We start from the raw sequence: 22,485 nt of genomic DNA on the forward strand, positions 1-22,485 counted from the left end.
CTCACCTGAAACCCTGCGGGATCGCATCACACGCTCGCCACTTATTCCCACAATGCATCACGCTCTGCGGCACTGCACGGGCTAGAAGACCGAGGGGTCGAAAAACAGCATGGCCTAGGAGTGCATTCTGGGAAATGTAGTTCGGAGGTAGAAGGGCGCTGTCGCCCCGGAGGCTGTCTTACGCACCCCTAGCCCTAGACTCCTCACTCCTTTTTGCTGTGCAAAGGTCGAATCTGCGCCCTGGCCGGCGTGGTCTTTGCGAGTGTTCCAGCACCCACGAATCCCTTCCCTTACATCTGCCAAGAATCGGTTTTTCGCGACCTTATAGTAATACATACAGAAAGAATCAGGACCCTGCCCCGCCTGAGGTTCTTCATCTCCAATGAGTGACTTGGGCTCTTCGCCCCGTTTGAACCCCGCCTGCTCCATGATCCTGGGAGCAGAGCGGAATCTTTGTATGCCCCTGGGCTGATCAGAGCTCCGGAGTCTTTCAGAAGCGTTTGGCTGCAATATTGCTGTTACCTGTGCAGCGATGGCTCTGCCCCCACTCCGATCTGCCTCCATCGTTCAGGGCTCCAAGTTCCTCTGAAACTGCCCCCTTAGCCTCCTCCCGGCACAATGGTTTTCCCTTATAGGAATTAGCTCTTGTTCTGTGCAAGGCGTGTGGAAGTGAGGTTGTCTCTGCTCTCACCTATGGAAGGTTTCAGCTTCAAGTCCCAGGATTCCTTGGATCTACTGGCAAAGTAGATGGCCCTGCCTCTTTTTTTATTATTATTATTTTTTAAATCTTCTGACTTAGAATCTATATGAAGTACTGCTTCCAAGGCAGAAGAGCAGTAAGGGCTAGGTATTGAGGTTAAGTGACTTCCCGGGCCGCCCAGCTAGGAAGTATCTGAAGCCAAGTTTGAACCAGGACCTCCCCTCTCCAGACCTGGCTCTCAATCCACTGATCCATCCAGCTGCCCCCTACCTCCTCTCTAATGTCATTTCCACTGATAAAATTAACAATGCTAAGAACTAGTGACAAGAACTTTTTTTCTCTATCTTTGATAGATATGGGTAGCAGAAGCAGTTACCATATGACATCTCTTCTGGTTGCTTCATTGAATTAGAGCTGTGAGTTTACGGGGCTGGAAGCATTGCTGTTCCAAAATCTTTTGGGAAGACTTTTGTCAAGGCAGTGGTGGAGGTTTTGACTTGCTTGGCACATGCTGCTTCCTGTTTTTTGCTCAGGTTTCCCAGATGGTTTAGTGAGGCTGGCTTGCCCACTCTATAGAAAGGTGGTGGATTTACCATAGGTCACAAGATATTCTGGCATTTCCTAATTTATGGACATCCTCTTAGATTCCAGTTCTTTGCCATTGTAAAAATCAAGAGTAGATGAGGCCACCTTACTATATCTTTGCAGAATTTGTTATATTTTATTTCTCTAATTGGTGTCGGAGTCTTTGTAATATTAGGCAGCCAGGTGGTTGAGAATTAGTTCAAGGAGACAGTACCAAATGTGATTCCTAACCTCCCATCCACCTTTCACCTCCAGCCTACCCCAAACTGTTATCCAAAATAGCTAGACCAGTTCATAGCTCCACCAACAGTCTACCAAAGACTGGCTTTCTCACAGACCCTCTAGCATTTGCCATTTTTTCAGGACCCAATTTTTCCAGAAGATGAAGGTGGTAGAGTATTATCACCCTAAAAAAGGACTCTTAAGATAGAGGATGAAACTGCTTTGGCCTTTCACCAGAGCTGAAGTACAGGGCCTGATGCCAAATTGCAGATTCAGGAACTGGCGGTGTTGGACCAATATCTGGCCCTTCTTACTGGTAAGAGGGCCTTGAGTCAACAGAATGGTGAGGTGATGACCATAGATACAGTGGCCCTGACGCTTGGGCAGATAATGGAAGCTGGAAGGGTGCCTGGATTGTGACTCGAAGGGGAGCACATTCTGCTTCCCTGGTCCAGCTCAGCTGCCCCAATGCCTTAACCTTTCGAGATGATTCCAGTTAATTACTGATTGTCCATCAGCATCTTATTAGGCTCATGCAGCATCCACTGGGGACAGGCACAGTTGAAGAACCTGAGTTAGATGGAGGTTAAGTCATTTGAGGAGGGGGGCCCCTACTCTCAGGTCACGCTCTATCCAATGGCTGTCTTTCTTTATAAAGGCTAGCAACAGGAAGGCCTTTATGGTCTATGAATGCCTTCATTCTATGTTTATGCTGAGGGAAATGCTCTTGTCATTCCCATTTTGCAGATAAGAACATTGAATCAGGAGATTGCTGTTACAGAGGGAGGCTCCCCGAGAACACCTAGAGAGAGACACGGAAAGACAAGGCGGCTTCGGGCGCCTCCCTCGCTTCCAGGAGAGGCGGAAAGGATTCTCTACACATGTGTTGCAGGAGGAGCAGCCATTACTATAGAGTACAGGTAAACGCAGTGTCTTCTGGGAAATGTAGTCCAGGACAGAGTATCGCAGTACGTCCCAGGCGGGTGGGACGCAGCGCGGCGGCGTCCGGACTCCATTTCCCAGAATGCCTTGAGAGGCTCCGGATCCAGGCGTTTCCTATGAGGGGTGTGACAGAGGCCTTCTACTTTGGACGCTACGGCCTAAGGTGTAGGACGTAACTGAAGGAGTGCGCAAGCGCCGCGCTCTGGCTTCTCTTTTCCAGTTCCTGGAGTGCGATTTTTGGGGGTTGGGGTTGGGGGGGGGAGGGGGCAGGGCTGGTGAAGTGCGCAGGCGCGGCTCAAGGCGCGCGGGGGCACGTGTGTACCAGCCCCAGGATGATGGGGGGCAGGGCTGAGAGGACGTCCCTGGTGATCGTGTGACTCTGTTGGGATGTAAGAGCAAGTGTGTGCGTGTCCGTGTGCATGTATGTGTTTTGTATGTTTCTTTGAGGGTGACTGGGGGTGACCCTGTGTGGGGGTGACTGTGTGCTGTGGAGGAGGGGGTGCTCGCTGGGTGTGTTGGGGTCGCAGCTTTTGGTGAGTGCTCTTGCACTCCTGCCTGTGCCCGTGGTCGCGGGGGCGCCCCCTCTAAACTCCAACGACAGTGCTTACAGCTTCGCTCTCTTTGGGGGTCCGCCTTTCGGTCATTTCTGGGAGGGCAGCCCTGGAAGAGCCCCTGGCCCTGGCACCTCCGAGCCCCGGGACGGTGGGACACTTCTCTGGGGAAGGTAGAGCCCAACCCTCCCTGCAGTCTCCAGGCCCACCTTCTTCTACCTGACGCCCGAAGACTCCCTCGTGATTCAGAGAAAAGCTTGGAGGAGCAGAAGGAGGCAACCATGGAGGACGGGGCCCCCTGGCCCTGGGACACAGGTGAGGACTGGGGGGGGCTCAGGGAAAGGATAAAGAAAGAAGTCAGTTGACGGAACTTATCTCTCTTCTGGTCCTCTATGGCTCCCTATTATTTGGCTCCCCAGCTACCCTCCCAGCTGCCCCGATCACTCACTTAGCTCATAAGCAATCCTTATTTATTAAGCACCTACTGGATGGTGTGTCAGCCAAATGGAAGGACTGGCCCCATGAGGGGGTCCCGGGGAGGCAGGCTGGCATATTCCATGGTGATTGGCAGTTCCAGAAGTAGAGGAGCCTCTGATGCAGGAGGGCTTTGTATAGGGCTGAGCTGACTTTTAATTTCTTTTTCCTTTTCCAGCTCCTTCTCTTCAAGCATTGGCTTTTCCTCAAGACTGGAGCGGAGAAAATGAGGATAGGATGACTTTTGAGTTTCTGACTGCCAGGATTCAGGTGAGTCCTAACTTACTCTGTCATTCCTGGGCCCCAATTCACATCATATAACTGGTCCAGTAGTAATCCTTCTTTTCTTTCACTTCTTAGTGCACTCAGATCCCATCCTCAATAGTCCCGAAGCCTCTGGCTATTTTGATCTCTATTGTAGAGAAGGCAGTTTCACAAAACAGCAGCGTCTCCAGAACGTACCTTAGGAAGCTTTAGAACAAATATACACGACTTGAAAAGCAGTTTCCTTTATGCTTCTAGATGAATAGTGAAAGCTCAGCACCTTTAAATAAAGGTGGGTCAAAATGTACCAGCCGACATCAAAGATGCCTTCTAATGTAAGATAATTTCCCCCCCACAATAGAACAAGCATTTATTAAGTTGCTCCACTTGGGATGAGCAGATAAAAATGAAATTTTCCCTCCCCCTGAAGACTTCACATTCTACTGTAGGATACACATATACATAGGTAAGAGATGAGTGAAAGAGTATAATACAGAGAGTAAGAAAAGATGAACAGAATACAGGAAGGGTCAGGGAAGAGGGACCCAGGGAGAAGGAAAGAAAGGTTGTAGGAGAAACAAGACATCCTTTTCTGCCTCCAACTGGCACTGTTATTCTGCAGTATTGTGAATAATATGTAGCCCCTCTTTTTAAATGGAGGATAGATAAGTAGGGGAGTGTCCCAGAGGAGGCTGTGCAGGATGACAATATCAAATATTTAGATCAGTTAAATGGTTCAGGGATATTTAGGTTAGAGAAGAGAAGATTTAGGCAAAATGCAAGTACTTTGCCAGTGCCTTTGAAGAGTGATCATAAGAAATGAGGTATTTCTTGAACTAGAGGTCCCCAAAATTCCATCCAATTCAGTGATTCTGTTATCATTGAATGATATTACCTCATCAACTAGGAATAAACAACAGAGGGAAAAGCAAAGTTACAGAAATGTTGGTGTGAGTTCCGTTAAAACCAGATCATCCTGATAATAGTTATAGATGAAATTAGAATGAAGACAAAGATAAAATGGGAAAACACTTGTGAGGAGACCTATTACACAGTCTCTTGGCAATTGAGGACATTGGAGCCACTATGCTCATACTTTTGATTTACAAGTTGTAAATTTGTATGGAGAATGGAGAAGCATAAATCACAGTGAAGAAAACAAAGACAAAGGAACTGGAACAGATCAGGTATAGAAATGGGGGTGCCATGTGGGAGGGTATGTGGTTTTGAGAGCATTGAAGGATGAGTTACCAAGAACTCCATGGAAAAAAACATTTTCCAGTTGTTTGGAAAAGATCATCAGTTATTATTCCAGAAAAAATCCAGACAGAACATCTTAAGAAATGCCTCTGGACCCCTGCAACTAGTTTCTCATCTCTACAGAATCTTTATGGGGAGAAAAATGTGGGCATGTAACAGGGTAAGAAAGCATGAAAAGGGAACAAGCAGTCCTTTTCAGAAATTATTTTCCAGCTGTTATGTCCAACTCAAATAGAAATGGGGGCCATTAAATTGTACATAAGGATCCTTGTAGTTTGGGAAACCACATATGAACATTACACATGTTCTATGGTCCAGGAAAGAGAACAGAGCATCATTAGTGCTTGGACCTGGGGAGAACTTTTCGCTTGTTGTACCCTTTCTGGTGTATTGCAAATAAATCTACTGAGAATACATCAGTGATCAGTGAGGGAGAATGGTAACTCTAAGGATAGAAATTAATACATGGCATTTGATTGCCATTGTGTTATGTATCTAACAAGCATGGTGTGTGTTTAGGTGATAAGGTTTGAAATTTTAAGAGTAAGGTGTGACAAATGACCTCCCTCACCTCCTTAAAGTCCAACTAAAATCCCACCTTCTCAAGGAAGTCCACTCACCCTTCTTAAGTCCAGTATTCTTCCTCTGTTCCTTATTCATTGTTTCCTGTTCATCCTGTCTATGGCTCTGTATATATTTAATTGCATATTGTCTCCCCTGTGAGACTGGAAGCTCCTTGAAGGCAAAGACTGTCTTTTGCCTCTTTCTGCATCCTTATCAGTGTGCCTGGTACATAAATAAATATAAATAAATAAATGTTTATTGATTGATTAAGATCATGATTTTTCCTAGATTTACCTGTAAAGAGGATTTGCAAATATAAACTTGAGCAATCTTGGCTACTGAAAATGGTCCAAATTGAGTCATGCCATAAGTAGATATTCAAAAAATATTTGGAGGGGCATCTTGTTGGCTCAGTAGTTTGAGAATCAGGCCTAGAGATGGGGGATCTTAGGTTCAAATCTGGTCTCAGACACTACCTTGTTGTATGACCCTGGACAAGTCACTTAACCCCCATTGCCTAGCCCTTAATGCTCTTCTGCCCTGGAATCAATACTCGGTATTGATTCTAAGACAAAAGATAAGGGTTTAAAAAAATATTTCGAGGAATGTTCCTAGCTAAAGTTATGTGTTTGATTTAGGAATCGGTGACTTTCAAAGATGTGGCTGTGGACTTCACTTGGGAGGAATGGCGACATCTGGATCCTGCTCAGAGGGACTTGTATAGGAATGTGATGTTGGAGAACTATGAGAACCTGGTCTCTGTGGGTAAGCACACCACCTGTCCCCTGTGACTTAGACTCTATGACCTCTGCCCATATTCTTCCATAAGCTTGCTATATCAGGTCTATCCCATGTGTTATGGACTTAACATTTTTTTTCTCATGATTTTAATAACTACCTAATCATAGAGAAGATCCATCAGAATATGCAAGTTGAAGACATGACTTTTCTTTCTAGGCTTTCATAACACTGTCCTTTCCTGGTTCTGCTCTTACTTGCCTGACTGCTCCTTTCTGGACTCCTTTGCTGGATTTTTTTTCTAGGCCACACCTGCTAGCTACAACTGTCCCCTAAGGCTCAGTCCTTGGACCCCTTCTTTTCTTCTCCAATTCTTGCTTGGGGATCTTGCCAGCTCCCATATATTTAATTATCATCTCTATGCTGATGTCATTGTCATCCTTGACTTCTTCCTTTTTCTCATTCTCCATATCCAGTCAGTGACAAGTCCTGTCAGTTCTGTCTTCATGCCATCTCTTCTATTTGCTCCCCTCTCTCCTGTCTCTGCCACCCCTTCGGGTGCAGGTCTTCATCATCTCCTGCCTGGGCTATTGATGCAGTAACTTCTGACTGTCTTCTTGGCTTCTATTCTGTCCTTGCTGCAGTCCATCTTCTACTCAAATAGCAGATTATTTTTCTTTTAGCATAAATCTGATCACATCACATCTCTGTTCCTATTCAGTAAACTTGACAGGCTCCCTGTCACTTCCAGCATCAAATAGAAAGTCCTCTGTTTTGCATCCCTTCACAACCTGGCTCCCTCCTATCTTTGTACTCTTCTTACGTTTTACCCAGCTGAATCAGTGACACTGGCCTCTATGCGTTCCTCATACAAGGCACTCCATCTCTTGATTCTGTATTCACTGGTTGTTGTCCCCTATGGCTAGAATGTTATTCTCCTCATCTCTCTCTCCTAGCTCCCCTGACTTCTTTCAAGTCTTAACTAAAATCCTTCTTTCCACAAGAAGCATTTCCTGATCCCCCTTAATTCTAGTTTCTTTCCTCTGTTGTTTATCTACAGTTTATCCTGTGTGTGCACATGTGTAAACATATATGTATGTGTGTGTCTTACACATACATGATTGCTTGCGTGTTGCCTCCTTCCATTAGATTGTGTGCTCCTTGAGTGTCGAGCCTGTTTTTTGCCTTTCCTTGTATTTTCAGAGGTGGCTATTGCTGTAGTTTAGTTGTTTCAGCCATGTCTGGCTCTTTGTGACCCTATTCAGGCTGTTCTTGATAAAGATACTGGAGTGGTTTGCCATTTCCTTCTCCAGCTCAGGAAACTGAGGCAAACAGGGTGAAGTGACTTGCTAAGGATCACACATCTAGTACGTGTCTAAGGCCAGATTTGAACTCAGATCTTTTCAGACTCCTGGCCTAGTACTCTATCCACTGGGCCACCTAGCTGACCCTTCTCACAGATAGCACAGTAGAAAGAACTTAAATGCTTGTTGATTGGATTTGATTTGACTTGACTCAAAGCATGGTTCTCTGTGGATGCTGAGATTTTCCCAGTATTCCTGTTTGTGGATAACATTGTCCTGGTTTTGTCCTGATCATACACACAAAGGACAAGAGGATAAAGATAGTCCGTTATTCAGATTACAAGATGTATTTAGGTAGACAGCCTGTAGCGTTTGTCTATCAGCATCTGGGATAGACATTATAGGTGGATGTGGAATTTGGCCAGGAACAGGATTCTTGTTTGGCATACAAAATAGTCTGTTTCTGGGATCTCTTGTACACTCTCTCTGTTTAAAATATCTTTCTATTCTAAGCATTTTCTCATTTCTCTCTCCATAAATAGGGATTTCTGTCTCCACAGTGGACATGATCTCCCTGTTGGAGAAGCGAGATGGACCATGGATGCCAGAGGGAGAAGTCTCCAGTGCTGTCTGTCCAGGTGAGTGAAAATCAGGCCAATGGGTGTCATTGCAAGCAGACTCTCCCTGGGTCATTTGGGGCGCTATACTCTTGCAGTAGGGTATGACTGTTTTGTGGTTCTTCTATATCATCATATTACTTTCCAGAAAAATGACACTGTAGGATAGCTTTGGCTTTTGTACATTATCATGCTTATCTCTCCACAACCCTGCTGGCATTACATTTTATAACTCTCTTTCGAAGTTAATGGATCTGTTGTGTCCCAGAGATGTATTCATCTGAAAGTAAGAAGGGTTTTTTAAGGTTTTTGATTTTTATCACCTTTTAAAGTTTTGCTATCTTTTCCTTTAAAACACCTTTATTTTTTTCTGTTAAAAAATCATGTTATTCTGAGCTTCACACCATTAAATGTGAATATTTTCATATACAAAGAACTATAAAAGAGGATATCATATGAAATGTTAAATCTACATCCATCGTGTTTCTGTGGTTTTTAAATGATATGAGAAATTTACTTTGATCTCAAAGCTTTTGTGTTGTTTCACCCTAAGAAGAAAGAGTTCTGTTTTGTACCTTCTTTTAAATGTCTCATTAATGTCCTTTTCTTTCTTTTTCTCCTATTTAGATATCCTTCTCAATACTCTACCATGTATTCCCTGCCCCCTCTCCCCCATAGGCAGTACCTAAAATCAAGCAGGATAAATGTGTGCCTCCTGCTGCTCTTTTTACATCTGCTTCATTTTCAAATATATTCTTCACAGTGCCTCTCCCCAGTGAGCTGTCTATCCAAGAATCTAGAAAACGAATCCATCCATTTAGTTGAACAGTATAAGTTATGTCCCTCATTTGTCTGACATCACTGCAAAGGAGAGAGGCTGCAACATTCTTGTCTCTTCTTTAGGACTAAACTTAGTTATTATAATTATACAGTGGTTATTTGGGGGGAGCTTTCCATATTTTTCCTTGTTCTGCCTTCTTCATTCTGCATCAGTTCATGTCTTGTGCTTCTCAGAATTTTGCCACCTTTACTGTTTTTATGATACGGGAATATATACAAAAATCCAATAAGAACTGAGGCACAGTGAAGCCAACAAAAACAGGAAATCAATATGCTCCAAAACTACATATATATGTAAGAGAGATTTGTGTGTACCTATATATACATCTCTTATAGGCACTATCCATTTTGAGGTGAAATAATATAATGACAATATACTACCTAAATTTATGAATTTGTTGATCCACAAATGAAACTCTTGCACATTCTTTTAGAGGTAGATGGAGAAACTTCATTTGAAGGAACAAAAGGTTGGGAATCTCAAGGTAAATGTTGAGACAAAAGCAGGAATAATCATGGGACCTTTCTTCCAGTCTTTGACCTTCCTGGGATAGACTAAGTAGAGGGATTGATGAACTTATATACTGGCCTTTTCCTCTTATTGAAGGTTGAGGTAACATTTGCCCCCTTTCAATCTTATGCTCAGTCCCCTCCACATCTTTTCAAATATCACCCATAGTGGCTCAGTAGATAATGCAAATACAGCCAAAAAATAGTCACTATTTCTGAGTTGGATTTGTACTCAAGATAAAAGAATACTTCAGCATTTAGGAAACTAATATTTTTTAAAAACACATTAAAAAACACATAAATTTAATATATGCCATAAAAGCCTTTGACAAACTACAGCATTTATGCCCCCCGAAAACCCCTAACTTATATAAACTTATAAAGGTTCATCAGCTCCATATTTTTTTATATTATACAAATTATATATCTAAAACCAAAACCTAACATTATTTGCAGTAAATAAATGCATATGTCTATATGGCACAGTCTTAAAATCCAAGTAGTTATATATTGGGGAGTTAGTATTTCTGTTAGATTGGATCAATTCCTAAGATATCTTTTTAAATCCCTTTTTTATTTCTTTCGTTTTTACATTATCTCCATTTCTCACTGTATCATCTTTCCCTCTCCCAGAGTGCCATTCCTTATGTTTTTTAATAAAAAGAAAATTAAAAAAATTTTTTTTCAAAAAATTGAAAAAAATAAAGTGATGTCATACAAGATGCCCCCAAAGTTTCAGTGCTGTTTTAAGTCATGATAGCTTAAAATGTCACCAAGACTTTGGGGATACTCTATTCTGTCTCATGGTGGAAGTAGGAGCAAGTGTTTTTTTGTTAAATCTCTTCTTTGAGGCCAAGCTTAGCCATTATAATTTTTCCACATTTGGTTCAGATGGTTTTTTTAGTATCATTCTTTCTATTTGTTATTGTAGTTTTTATGCATATTAATTTACTGCTTCAGGTGTCTTCACTTTGCCCCAGTTCAGATTGTCTTTCCCTGTTTCCCTTCTATTGGCTGTTCATCATTTCTACAGCACAACAATATAGATGTTTCTTATTCTAATGCCATTTGAAGATCCCCTTTCCCCCAATCCTCCCAAAGTCCTAAGTTTCTTTTTTTAAAATAAATTTTAACTTGATACATGTTTGCAAATACAGATATTCAGAGATATATTATAAGGTCAAGATAAAGAAAAAAGTGTTGTGTGTATTCAAGATAAGAACCAAAATCATTCAGTGGTTCATGGATATATCTGTGTCTGAAAATGTCCTTTAATGTCCTTTTTTTATCTCTACCTTAAAAGAGATGTCTTAATGTTCAGTTAGAGAGTCTCCTTGCCATCCTAATGTTTACCCTTCTTTTTAACTTTCTTTCGTAGCTTTATGATATAGTTTTGTTGCTATTTTTGCTCTGATTATATAGAGGGCAGTGTGTATGTTTTTTTCTTTCAATTCTTATGTGTTTGCTTTCACCATGAGATGAAGCTTTCTCAATTTTCTTTGATTCTTTCTCATCCTTCTGTTCAATAACATTCCATTACTTAATATGGGGCAGCTAGGTGGCATAGTGGATAGAGTGCTGGGTTTGGCATCAGGAAGACTTATCATCCTGAATTCAAATCTGGCTTTAGACCCTTTCTAGCTTTGTGACCCTGGGTACGTCACTTTGCTGTATTTGCCTCGGTTTCCTCATCTGTAAAATGAGCTAGAGAAGGAAATGGCAAACCACTCCAGTATCTTTGCTAAGGAAACTAAATGGGATCTTGAAGTGTTGGATACAGCTAAGCATTAAAAACATTAATATCACATACTTGACTTCCTATTTCCTAGTTCTTGGACACAGTTTATTTCCTAGTCTTTATTCTAACCATTGACTCTGCTAAGAATATGTTTGTACAGATGTCATTTCATTCCTAGGATCATTGACCTAGGCCTAGAAGGAACTTCAGGGACCCTCTTGTCTACATCATTTTATAGTAGAAGCAATTGAGGTTCAGGGAAGTTTTACCTGATTTATCTGAGGTCACATAGGTAATTAAAAGGCTAGAGTAGCATCTGAAACCAGGTTCTCTTGCACTAGGACTAGGGCTCATTCTTTTGTACCTAATTGCCTCTATTCCTGTCCAAATGTCATTTTAAGAATAAGAACTACTGATGGTAAAGATTTTTCCTAGTTTCTTTCTTATTCTGGAAATATTGATTGTTATTGTGGAAAAACTTCATTTTTATACAATCAAACATTATTCTCTTATGTCTTTTCCCCCCAATAGAAAGGACTGTTCTTTTTCTGTAGTTATTTATAACTCACTTTCTTTAGCTTTGTATCACCTGGGACACCTGTCTCCTACCCTTGGACCTGTACAAACCTATCTATTATATACTTGATAGATAGAAACCTCTTCCAAACCATTGCTCTTAGTCTCCATTAATGTGTTTTATTGTTACTAGTTAGCTTGTAGAAACATTTAAAAGCAAAGGCACATCAGAAAATTTAGTATTAATGGTAAAAACATGGTCTATCATTTTTCCACAAATATCAGTACATTGATTTTCCACAAATGATGGTTGTCTTCTGTACTCAGAGACAACCAAAATGACATCATTGTGTCAGGGTCAATGTACAATGTGTCTGACTGACGGATCAGAGCAATACAAGCTCAGAAGGTTCTACCACAGGTTGAGCACAAATAGCCTGGTATGAACATTTGGGATGGAGATGTCTCTAAATTTGAGCAGCTCATATTTCTTTTGAGTTTCTGCTCTGCTCATAGAGTACAATGCCTTCTTTGATACAGGCATACCATGTTGGATGGGGCTGTGCCAGTGTAAAATAATGAAATAGTAAAATGGTATAAGTAATGTCTTTTTACTTGTGCATAAATTGGATTTAAATGTGGCAGAGCCTTGCAAAGTCATCAGCCTTTCTTTTCCCAGTTGTCAAAGTCCCCCCCCCAAATTTGCCCTTTTGTAGTGTCTACACACTGCTTCTTAAATTTGGCCTTAGGGACCACACAGACCAAGCCTAACAGCTTTTTCACCTGAGAACCATTCATGTAGTTTAAAATAGTTATTATATCTGCCATAAGTCTTCTGTGTCAGGGTCTACATACAGTGTAACTGACTGATTGAGCAGACCGACACAAACTCAGAAGTTTCCACCACAGGTTGAGCACATTGTAAAATTTTAGATAGACAAAAAATGTGTTTTTGTGACTTGAATTTGGTGTTTTACTCCTGTTGGTAGGCAATGAATTCTTATGTTTAATCTGTCTTTTTCTCTGGGTATTTGGAAATTGTTTTTAAAATGCACCTTCCAAAAGTATTGTTTTTTCTTTGAAATTTTGGTAAATCTCAGTAATTAATTTTTTCTCAGTTCAGTCTTCTAGATGTCACTTTTGTTTATATAAGTTCTAAGTTGAACAATTTGCAATTGGGTAATTTTCTGAGCTAATTTTCCTCATCCTATGTGGTTTTCTACTATTTCTATTGCCAAAGGTAATTCTGGTTTTTACTGAATATTGATTTTTTTTTTTACCTCTATAAGTGCTTTCTGTGTCCTTGTATGTAATCGATATAGTCTTAGTTAGCGAAGTACTCTATCAGTGTTTTCTCTTTCCTTGGAATTATTTCCCTTGAACAATGAATTTTTAGTTTCTCTTAAGAGTCAGATAAATTGTAACCCCTTCTAAGAGGCCTTTTCCAGTTCCCACATATGCTTCATCTTTCCCCTTGTATCTATTCTGTATTTATCTTGTATATGCCAGTTTGTGTTTTTGATCCCATTAGGATTTAAGCTCCTTGAGAACAAGGATTGTTTTTTTATTTTTTTTTCTGTGTCCCCAGTACTGAGTGCAATTCACAGTATAGAGTAGGAACTAAATGTATATATTTTGATAGCTTGATTGGTCCAAATTGAGTATCTGTCTCAGTGATGAGAGACAGAAACTAGAACTTGCTTTAAAGGTTGTTTTTTCTCACAGAAAAACAAATGGTAGTTAGTGACATTAAAAAAAAATTTTTTTTTTCAGATTCCCTTAATGAGAAGTCTAATTTTGAACCCAAAGATTCAAATCTGATGCAGGCCATTTGCATGGGAATATCATCTGAGAAAAGTCTGCCTAAGGAATCAGTTGCCTGGCATTCCAAGATGAGAGAAGCAACAGGTGAATGTGAGGTTAACATAGGGGAACTGAAATACAACCAGGAGAGACAATGGAGACAAGGAACAGTCACTCCCAGAACAACTTATAATCAAGTGCATGAATCTCAGCACAACACTAGGAATATTATTCTAGTATCAGATTTGGTTGCAGCATGGAAAGGGGTAGTGGGAGAAAATCTCTATAAATATAAATTCCTTGGAAAAAGCTTCAGGGATAATTTTCCTTACTTAATAACATATAATGGATTCTCCTTGCAAAAGGAACTTTTTGAGTATACTAAATGCAAGAAGCCCTTCAATTACCTTTCAGATTTAATTAAATTTCATAGAATTCATGTTGGAGAAAAGCAACATGAACTGAATGAATGTGGAAAATCCTTGTACAGAAGATCAGATATTCATCAGAGAATTCATAATGGAGAGAGAAACAACAAATATAAAGATGAGAAAGGCTTTGACAATAGGGGAAGCTTGAATAACTATAATGTAATTTATACTAGAGAGAATTCCTTTGCATATAATGAATGTGGGAAAGCCTTCAGTGAGAAAGAAATCCTAACTCCACCTCAAGGAATTCACATTAGAGAGACAATCTCTGATTGTAATGAATGTGAGGAAACTTTTAATCAGAGAGGAAATCATATTGGCTTTCAGAGAACTCATACAAAAGGGAAATTCTTTATGTATGATGAATGTAGCATGAGTAGGAAGGAATATATGTATCCAAAAATTCATAATGGAGAGAAACTCTTTATATGTAATGAATGTGGGAAAAATTTTAGTGATACAAAAAACCTTCTTAGGCATCAGAGAATTCATATCGATGAGAAACCCTTTTTATGTAATAAATATGGAACAAGCTTCCAAAACAAAGTAGATCTTATTACCCATCAGAAAACATATTCTGGAGAGACACCTTTTGCATATAATGAAAGTAAGAAAGGCTTAAAAAAGAATGAGCATTTTACCACACAGCAGAGAATTGATATTGAAGAGAAACCCTTTGAATGTAATAAATATGGAACAGGCTTTCAAAACAAAGAAGGTCTTATTACCCATCAGAAAATATATTCTGGAGAGACACCTTTTGCATATAATGAAAGTAAGAAAGGCTTAAAAAAGATTGAGCACTTTACTACACAGCAGAGAATTGATATTGAAGAGAAACCCTTTGAATGTAATAAATATGGAACAAGCTTCCAAAACAAAGAAGGTCTTATCACCCATCAGAAAACACATTCTGGAGAGACACCTTTTGCATGTAATGAAAGTAAGAAAGGCTTAAAAAAGAATGAGCATTTTACCACACCGCAGAGAATTGATATTGAAGAGAAACCTTTTGAATGTAATAAATATGGAACAGGCTTCCAAAACAAAGTAGATCTTATTATCCATCAGAAAACACATTCTGGAGAGACACCTTTTGACTATAATGAAAGTAAGGAAGGCTTAAAAAAGATTGAGCACCTTACCACACAGCAGAGAATTGATATTGAAAAGAAACCCTTTGCATGTCACGAATGTGGGAAAGGCTTCAGACAGAGTGGATATCTTATTATCCATCAGAGAACTCATACTGGTGAGAAACCCTTTAGATGCAATGAATGTGGGAAAACCTTTACCCAAAGGGCAAGCCTTATTACTCATCAGAGGACTCATACAGGAGAGAAACCTTTCATATGTTGTGAATGTGGGAAAACCTTTACCCAAAGGGCAAATCTTATTACCCATCAAAGAACTCATACTGGAGAGAGACCCTTTGTGTGCAGTGAATGTGGAAAGGCCTTTACCCAAAAGTCAAGCCTTATTACTCATTATAGAACTCATACAAGAGAGAAACTCTTTGAATGTAATGAATGTGGGATTGCCTTTTCCCAGAAGTCAAACCTTATTACTCATCAGGGAATTCATTCTAGAGGGAAACAGTTTACCCGTAATGACTATCGGAAGGGTCCTCAAAAGAAAAACCATCAGGGAAATCGTACTGGAGAGAAACCCTTTCAATGTAGTGAATGTGGAATAGGCTTCCGATACAAAGTAAACCTTAACATCCATCAGAGAACTCACACTGGAGAGAAACCCTTTGCATGTCATGAATGTGGAAAAGGCTTCAGACAGAGTGGACATCTCATGACCCATCAGAGAACTCACACTGGAGAGAAACCATTTGCATGTAATGAATGTGGGAAAGCCTTTGCCCAAAGGTCAAACCTTAACAGCCATCAGAGAATTCATACCCAAGAGAAACTCTTTGCATGTAATGAATGTGGGAAAACCTTTACTCAAAAGGGAAGCCTTATTACTCATCAGAAGACTCATACTAGAGAGAAGCAGTTTATATGTAATGAATGTGGAACAGGCTTCCTACATAGAGTAAGCTTTATTATTCATAAGAGAATTCATACTGGGGAAAAACCATATATATGTAATGAATGTGGGAAAGGCTTCAGGCAGAGTGGACACCTCATGATCCATCAGAGAACTCATACTGGAGAGAAACCCTTTACGTGTAATGAATGTGGGAAAACCTTTACTCAAAGATCAAACCTTACTAGCCACCAGAGAACTCATACTGGAGAGAAACTTTTTGCATGTAATGAATGTGGGAAAGCATTTACCCAAAAGGGAAGCCTTGTTACTCATCAGAGAACTCATACTGGAGAAAAACAGTTTGTATGTAATGAATGTGGAACAAGTTTCTTACATAGAGTGACCCTTGTTATCCACAAAAGAACTCATACTGGAGAGAAACCATATTCATGTAATGAATGTGGGAAAGGCTTCAGACAGAGTGGACATCTCATTACCCATCAAAGAACTCATACTGGCGAGAAACCCTTTGCGTGTCATGAATGTGGCAAAACTTTTACACAAAGAGCAAACCTTACTAGTCATCAGAGAAACCACACTGGGGACAAAGTCTTTATTTGCAATGAATGTGGAAAAGCTTTTACCCAAAAGACAAACCTTACCACTCATCAAAAAAGTCATGCTAGAGAACTACCTTTTGTGCATAATCAATGTGAAAGATCTTTTGCTCATATAACAGACCTTCTTAGCTATCATAGAACTTTTACAGAATGAAAGTCCTTTATGTGTAATTAATATGAGTCTTCAGACAGAGGATATACTTTATTACATAAAAGAGAATTAATACTGGAGAGAAACTTTGTAACAAAGTTTGTCATACATTATAGAGCATAACTACAGTAAAGCATTTTAAGTGTAATAAATGTAGTTGCATAAAATGGTTCGTTGTCACTGTTCAGTGGAATACCATGGCATTTGTGCTTCATTGTGGACTTTTACAATGACTTATAGAGATGACACGCTCATCAAATTTTCAGATGACCCAAAGCTGGGATAGAAACTATCACTGCATAAGAGATTTAATTACCTAAAAAGATTTTGACACCATTAGGCTAAAAGATGACGTTCAATGGGGATAAATGCAAATACTTATGATAGGGTACAAAAAAAATCAACTTCACAAATGAATGTTTATTAAGCATTTACTATTTTCTAGGCTATAGATACAAAGAAATATAAAGTAGTTGTCGGCAAATCTAGGAGCTCACATTTAAATGGAGTGGACAGCACATAAATAGCTATGTACATAAGATATTACATTGAGAAATTCAGGTAAACTTGGAGACAATTATCTCAACAAGATCAATTTATTGGACTATTAGTAAGCAATAAGTTGGGTCAGTGACCACTTTCAGTGACCAAAGCCCCTGAGGTAGGGCTCATCAGCCTTAATATAGTTTGGGGTACAGAGTTGGGTAGTTGGCAAAGACAATACAATTTGTTTACAGGCTAGACAGCATGGAGGTGGGGCAATATTTTAAAATATAACTCCTATGATTCTTTTTTTTGAGCCAATTCTAATGAGAATATGGTTTTAAGTATTACCTGTCACCAATTTCTTCCACCCTTTCATTGTAGGTCTTCTCTTCCTCCTCCCCCATTACGTGTTATATTTTACTTATCTTTTCCCATTTCTCTTAGTATTATCCTCTTTTTCACCCTAGTCTTATTTTTTAAACAACATATCCTAAAAACAGCTTACTACCACACCCTCTATGTATACTTTTAACTACTATGTAATGATAATTTTGAAGAATTACAGTTGTCATCTTTCCATAGAGGAATATAAGCCATTTGACCATGAAGCCCTTAAATTTTTTCTTATTTATCTTTTTATGTTTCTCTTGGATTTTGTATTTGGGCCTCAAATTTTCTGTTTTAAGTCTTTTCTTCAGGAAAGCTCAGAAATCTATTAAATGACCATATTTTCCCCTGAAAAAATATAGTCAGTTTTGCTGTGTAGTTGATTCTTGGTTGTAAACCCTGGTTCCTTACCTTTTGGAATATCATTCCAAGCCTTCCAGTCCTTCAATGTGGAGGCTGCCAGATTCTATGTGATTCTGACTAGGGCTCCACAATACCTGAATTGTTTCTTTCTAGTTGCTTGTATTATTTTTTCCTTAGGCTGGGAGCTCTTGAACTTGGCTATAATGTTGCTGGGAAGTGTTATTTGGAGATTTAATGCAGGAGGTGATCTGTGGATTATTTCAATCGCTACTTTACCCTTTTGTTCAAGGGCAGTTTTGTGTGCAATCATGTAAACATTTTTCCATGTTAATCCTTTTGTGGAGGAAAATGCATGCTTTAGTTGGGATTCAGACTCAATCAGTTCTTTCTCTGGAAGTAGATGAAGTTTTATTTTTTATCATGAGTCTGTTGGAATTGTTTTAGATCATTGCATTAGTGAGAATAGATAAGTCATTCACAATTCACTGTACAACACTGCTCTTATGGTGTACGATGTTACAATATAAGACCGTTCAGGTTTTTCTGAAATCCTACTCATTTCTTATAGCATAATAGTATTCCATTATACTCATATGCCACAACTTAACATTGTCCCACTCTTTGCCACCAAAAAAGAGGTGCTATAAATATTTTTGTTCTGTGCAAAAGAAAATTTACTCTTTCCCCTTACGACTGTGTACCTGACGTGGAACCCAGAAGCAAGGAACATGTGAGAGAAATCATTGGGTAGATTGAGTCATGATGGTACCACAGCAGCTAGAAAAATGGAGCATTAGAGTCAAGAATATCATGAGACCAGAAGGGCAAGATGATCTTCCTTGCAACACTCCCTGGACTGCCCCCCTGCTCAGTACAGCCAAATTAGAGAGCCAAGGTTAGCTTCTGAGACATGACATGTGGGAGTTAGTGGGCAGAGGAGTCTGATAAACTGAGGCAAGAGCAAATTTCAGCCTCTTTGCTTCCATATTCTGGTGCTAACTGGACTGCTTTGTAAATGTGGCTAGGGAGGCTCTCATGGCAGCCACAGATTTAGAAAGCTAAATGTAGCAATAAGTAAGCTATATATTTTCTCCTATTTTTCCATCTTTTCTCCTACTACTTTTGATTTAACAAAATTATTAATTTATGGCCATAATTTTAATTCTTACAGTACATAAAAGTCCTTTTCCTTCGGGATACAAATCTAATACTGGTATTGCTGGGTCAAAGGGCTTTGTAAAATTTTATAACCCTTTGGGCATTGATTCGAAATGGTTGAATCAGTTCACAACTTCCCTAATACTACATTAATGTCTCAATTTCCCCACATCCCCTCCAACTTTTGTCATTTTCCTTTTCTGTCATGATAGCTGTGGAGTGGTATCTCAGAATTGTTTTAATTTCAATTTTTCTAATTAATAATGATTTAGAATTTTTTTGCATAACTAGAGATATCTATATTTTGTCAGGAACAGCCTGTTCATATCCTTTGACCATTTATCAGTTGGAGAATGATTCATATTCTTATACATTTGACTCATTTCTCTTTGTATTTGAGAAATTAGGCCTTTATTAGAGTTGCTAAGTATTTTTTCACTATTATGATTATTGTGCATTATCCTCCATCCTAATCCCCCCATTTATCCTGCTCTCCTTTCATTCTGTCCATCCTCAAACTGTTTTGCTTCTAATCACCCTTCCCCCATTTTGTCTTCTCTTCTACCAGCTTCTCTTTATTCCATTCCTCTCCTATTTTCTTGTAGGTTAAGATAGATTTTTATATCCAATTGAGTGTATAATGTATCTCTCTGAGTCAATTCCAATGAGTAAGGCTCAAGTGCTCTCCTCCCCACCTTCCCCATCTTCCTCTCTACTGTAAAACTTTCATGCCTCTTATGTGAGATAATTTAGCCTATTCTATTTCTCCCTTCCCCCTTTACCCAACACATTCCTCTTTCTCAACCCCCCCCCCCTTTTTTAGATATCCCATCACATTCAACTTGTACTCTTGCCTTCTGCCTATGTATACTCAATTCAGATGCTCTAATAATGATTCTGATTGCTCTAATAAAGTTCTTGGGAGTTACAAGTATCTCCCCATGTAAAGATGTAAACAGTTTAACCTTGTTAATCCCTGATGATTTTTCTGTTTACCTTTTTATGCTTCTCTTGACTCTTGTATTTGAGAGTCAAATTTTCTATTATTGACCTCTGGTCTACAGGAATACTTAAAAATCTTTTTCATTGAATGCCCATTTTCTTCCTGAATGATTATAGTCATTTTTGCTGGGTAAGTGTTTCTTGGTTGTATACCTAGCTTCTTTGCCCTCTGGAGTCTCATATTTCAAGCCTTCTGATCCTTTAATGTAGAAGCTGCTAAGTCTTGTGTTATCCTGACATAGCTCCACGATATTTGAATTGTTTCTTTTTGATTGCTCACAATATTTTCTCCTTGACCTAGGGATAATGGAATTTGGCTATATTGTTCCTGGAAATTTCCTTTGGGGATCTTTTTCAAGATGTAATCTGTGGATTCTTTCCATTTTTCATTTACACTTTGGTTCTAGAATATCAGGGTAATTTTCCTTGATAATTTCTTGAAAGATAATGTTTAGGCTTTTTTTTTTAATCATAGTTTTCAGGTACTCCAGTGGTTCTTAGATAATCTCCTAAATTTATTTTTTAGGTCAAGTCCCCCCACTCCCCACATGATTTTTCATATTTCATAATTTCTTCTATTTTTCCTTCTTATGATTTTGTTTTATTGTTTCTTGATATTTCATGGAGTCATTAGCTTTCTGTTTGACCAGTTCTTATTTTTAATACGTAATTTTCTTTAGTGAGCTTTTGTACTTCTTTTTCCATGTGGCCAATTCTGCCTTTTAAGGAGTTCTCTTTGGTGAATTTTTATATATTGTTTAACATTTGGTCAGTTCTGCTTTTTATGAAGTTGTTCTCTTCAGTGGATTTTTGTGCCTCTTTTAACAATAGGTCTATTCCATTTTTTAGGATATTATTTTCTTCCATATTTTTTGTGCCTCCTGTTACCAAGCTGTTGACTCTTTTTTAATGATTTTCCTGCAACACTCATTTCTTTTCTCTCAATCCACTGAGCTACTGAGCTGCCCCCTCAAAAAATATTTTAAAAATCAAATAAGATAGAAGAAAAATTTAGAAAAGAGGCTTTTTTCTTGTCTTTTATCTTAAAAAACTGTTACAAGTAGGTTCTATTCCTGTGGTGAAAAGGGCACCATCAAACTTCAGGTTCTTTGTGCAGCCTCCTTCAGAGACAACTCTGGGTATCTATAATTTTTTTAGGTTTTCCAAGGTGGAACGATCTAAAGAGAGTTATGTCTAATACTCTCCCACCCTGTGCTCTGTTTTGTAAGCGACCACAAGCACTCTTTTCTGTCTCGGAACTGTGACCAGAGTCCCCTGTCCCTTCATAGCTGTAAGCATTTGCCATATGTTAATGAGCCTCTTTGTCCTGGAGCTGTGACCTGAGTGTGGAAGCTGGATCTGAGTATGGACAATGCAACAGTCTTGCAGCCAGAGTCAGCAAAAGAACCCTCATAACCTTTTTTTTTTTTTTAAACCCATAACTTCTGTGTATTAGTTCCTTTGGGGAACTAATTGGGAAGGGTAGGCAATGGGGGTCAAGTGATTTGCCCAGGGTCACACAGCTGGGAAGTGTCTGAGGCCGGATTTGAACCTAGGACCTCCTGTCTCTAGGCCTGGCCCTCACTCCACTGAGCTACCCAGCTGCCCCTCATAACCTCCTTTTGACCAGTTGTCTAACCCCTTTACTATCTGTGGCCAAGAGCTCCAGAAGCCTTTGCCACTGACACAACTGCCCCAAGGCCTCTGCTGGCTTACCTAGACAGTGTGAAAGAGAATTCCTTATTCTATTGTCTATCCTGAATTAACACTAACTTAAGTACCCCCACTTAGTACCTCATTAGACTGAAGAATTAACTCCCCTTTGTCTACTTTTGAATTGAATCAACAAAAGATTAAACATCCTACTTAGTACTAGATGAGAAGCTATCAAGGTACTTAGAGAATTCACACCCTTAGAAATTCAATCAAATAAGGAAACTATGAATCTTTTTTATTCAATCAGCCAGAAATCTGAATCTTTTTGATGAGAACTTAACCTTCAGAAGGTGAGAAGTTGATCCCACAAACACTGCTCCCTGGGCAGTGCTAGACAATTTGGAAACTGTGATTGGCCCCTGTGAAGAGGGGAAGTGACAAGAAGTCACCATAAAAAGCAAGCCCTGAACTCCTTCGGAGCATATTGTCTTTGAGAAGATAGTCTGAAGAGATTGTCTTCTGGACATAGTCTCAGTCTTCAAGGGAGCTTTGCTGGAGACTATGGCTTGGATTGTGGGTTTGGAGCTCGGCTTCTAAAATTCTTTGTCTAATAAATCACT

The 22,485-nt window shown here is 39.4% G+C and overlaps 1 protein-coding gene across 1 annotated transcript; it reads left to right on the plus strand.

Moving 5' to 3' along the window:
• The first annotated feature begins 3,700 nt into the window (after window positions 1–3,700).
• LOC123246902 (zinc finger protein 665-like) lies at window positions 3,701–16,936 on the plus strand. Its single transcript, XM_044675678.1, has 5 exons — window positions 3,701–3,744; window positions 6,201–6,327; window positions 8,147–8,242; window positions 13,599–13,864; window positions 14,543–16,936. Exons 1-5 carry the CDS (start codon window positions 3,712–3,714, stop codon window positions 16,814–16,816), a joined length of 2,796 nt encoding a protein of 931 aa, XP_044531613.1. The 5' UTR covers window positions 3,701–3,711; the 3' UTR covers window positions 16,817–16,936.
• The last annotated feature ends 5,549 nt before the right edge of the window (window positions 16,937–22,485 follow it).

This window comes from Gracilinanus agilis, chromosome 4, assembly GCF_016433145.1.
Source record: "Gracilinanus agilis isolate LMUSP501 chromosome 4, AgileGrace, whole genome shotgun sequence".
In the NCBI taxonomy this organism is placed as follows: Eukaryota; Metazoa; Chordata; class Mammalia; order Didelphimorphia; family Didelphidae; genus Gracilinanus; species Gracilinanus agilis.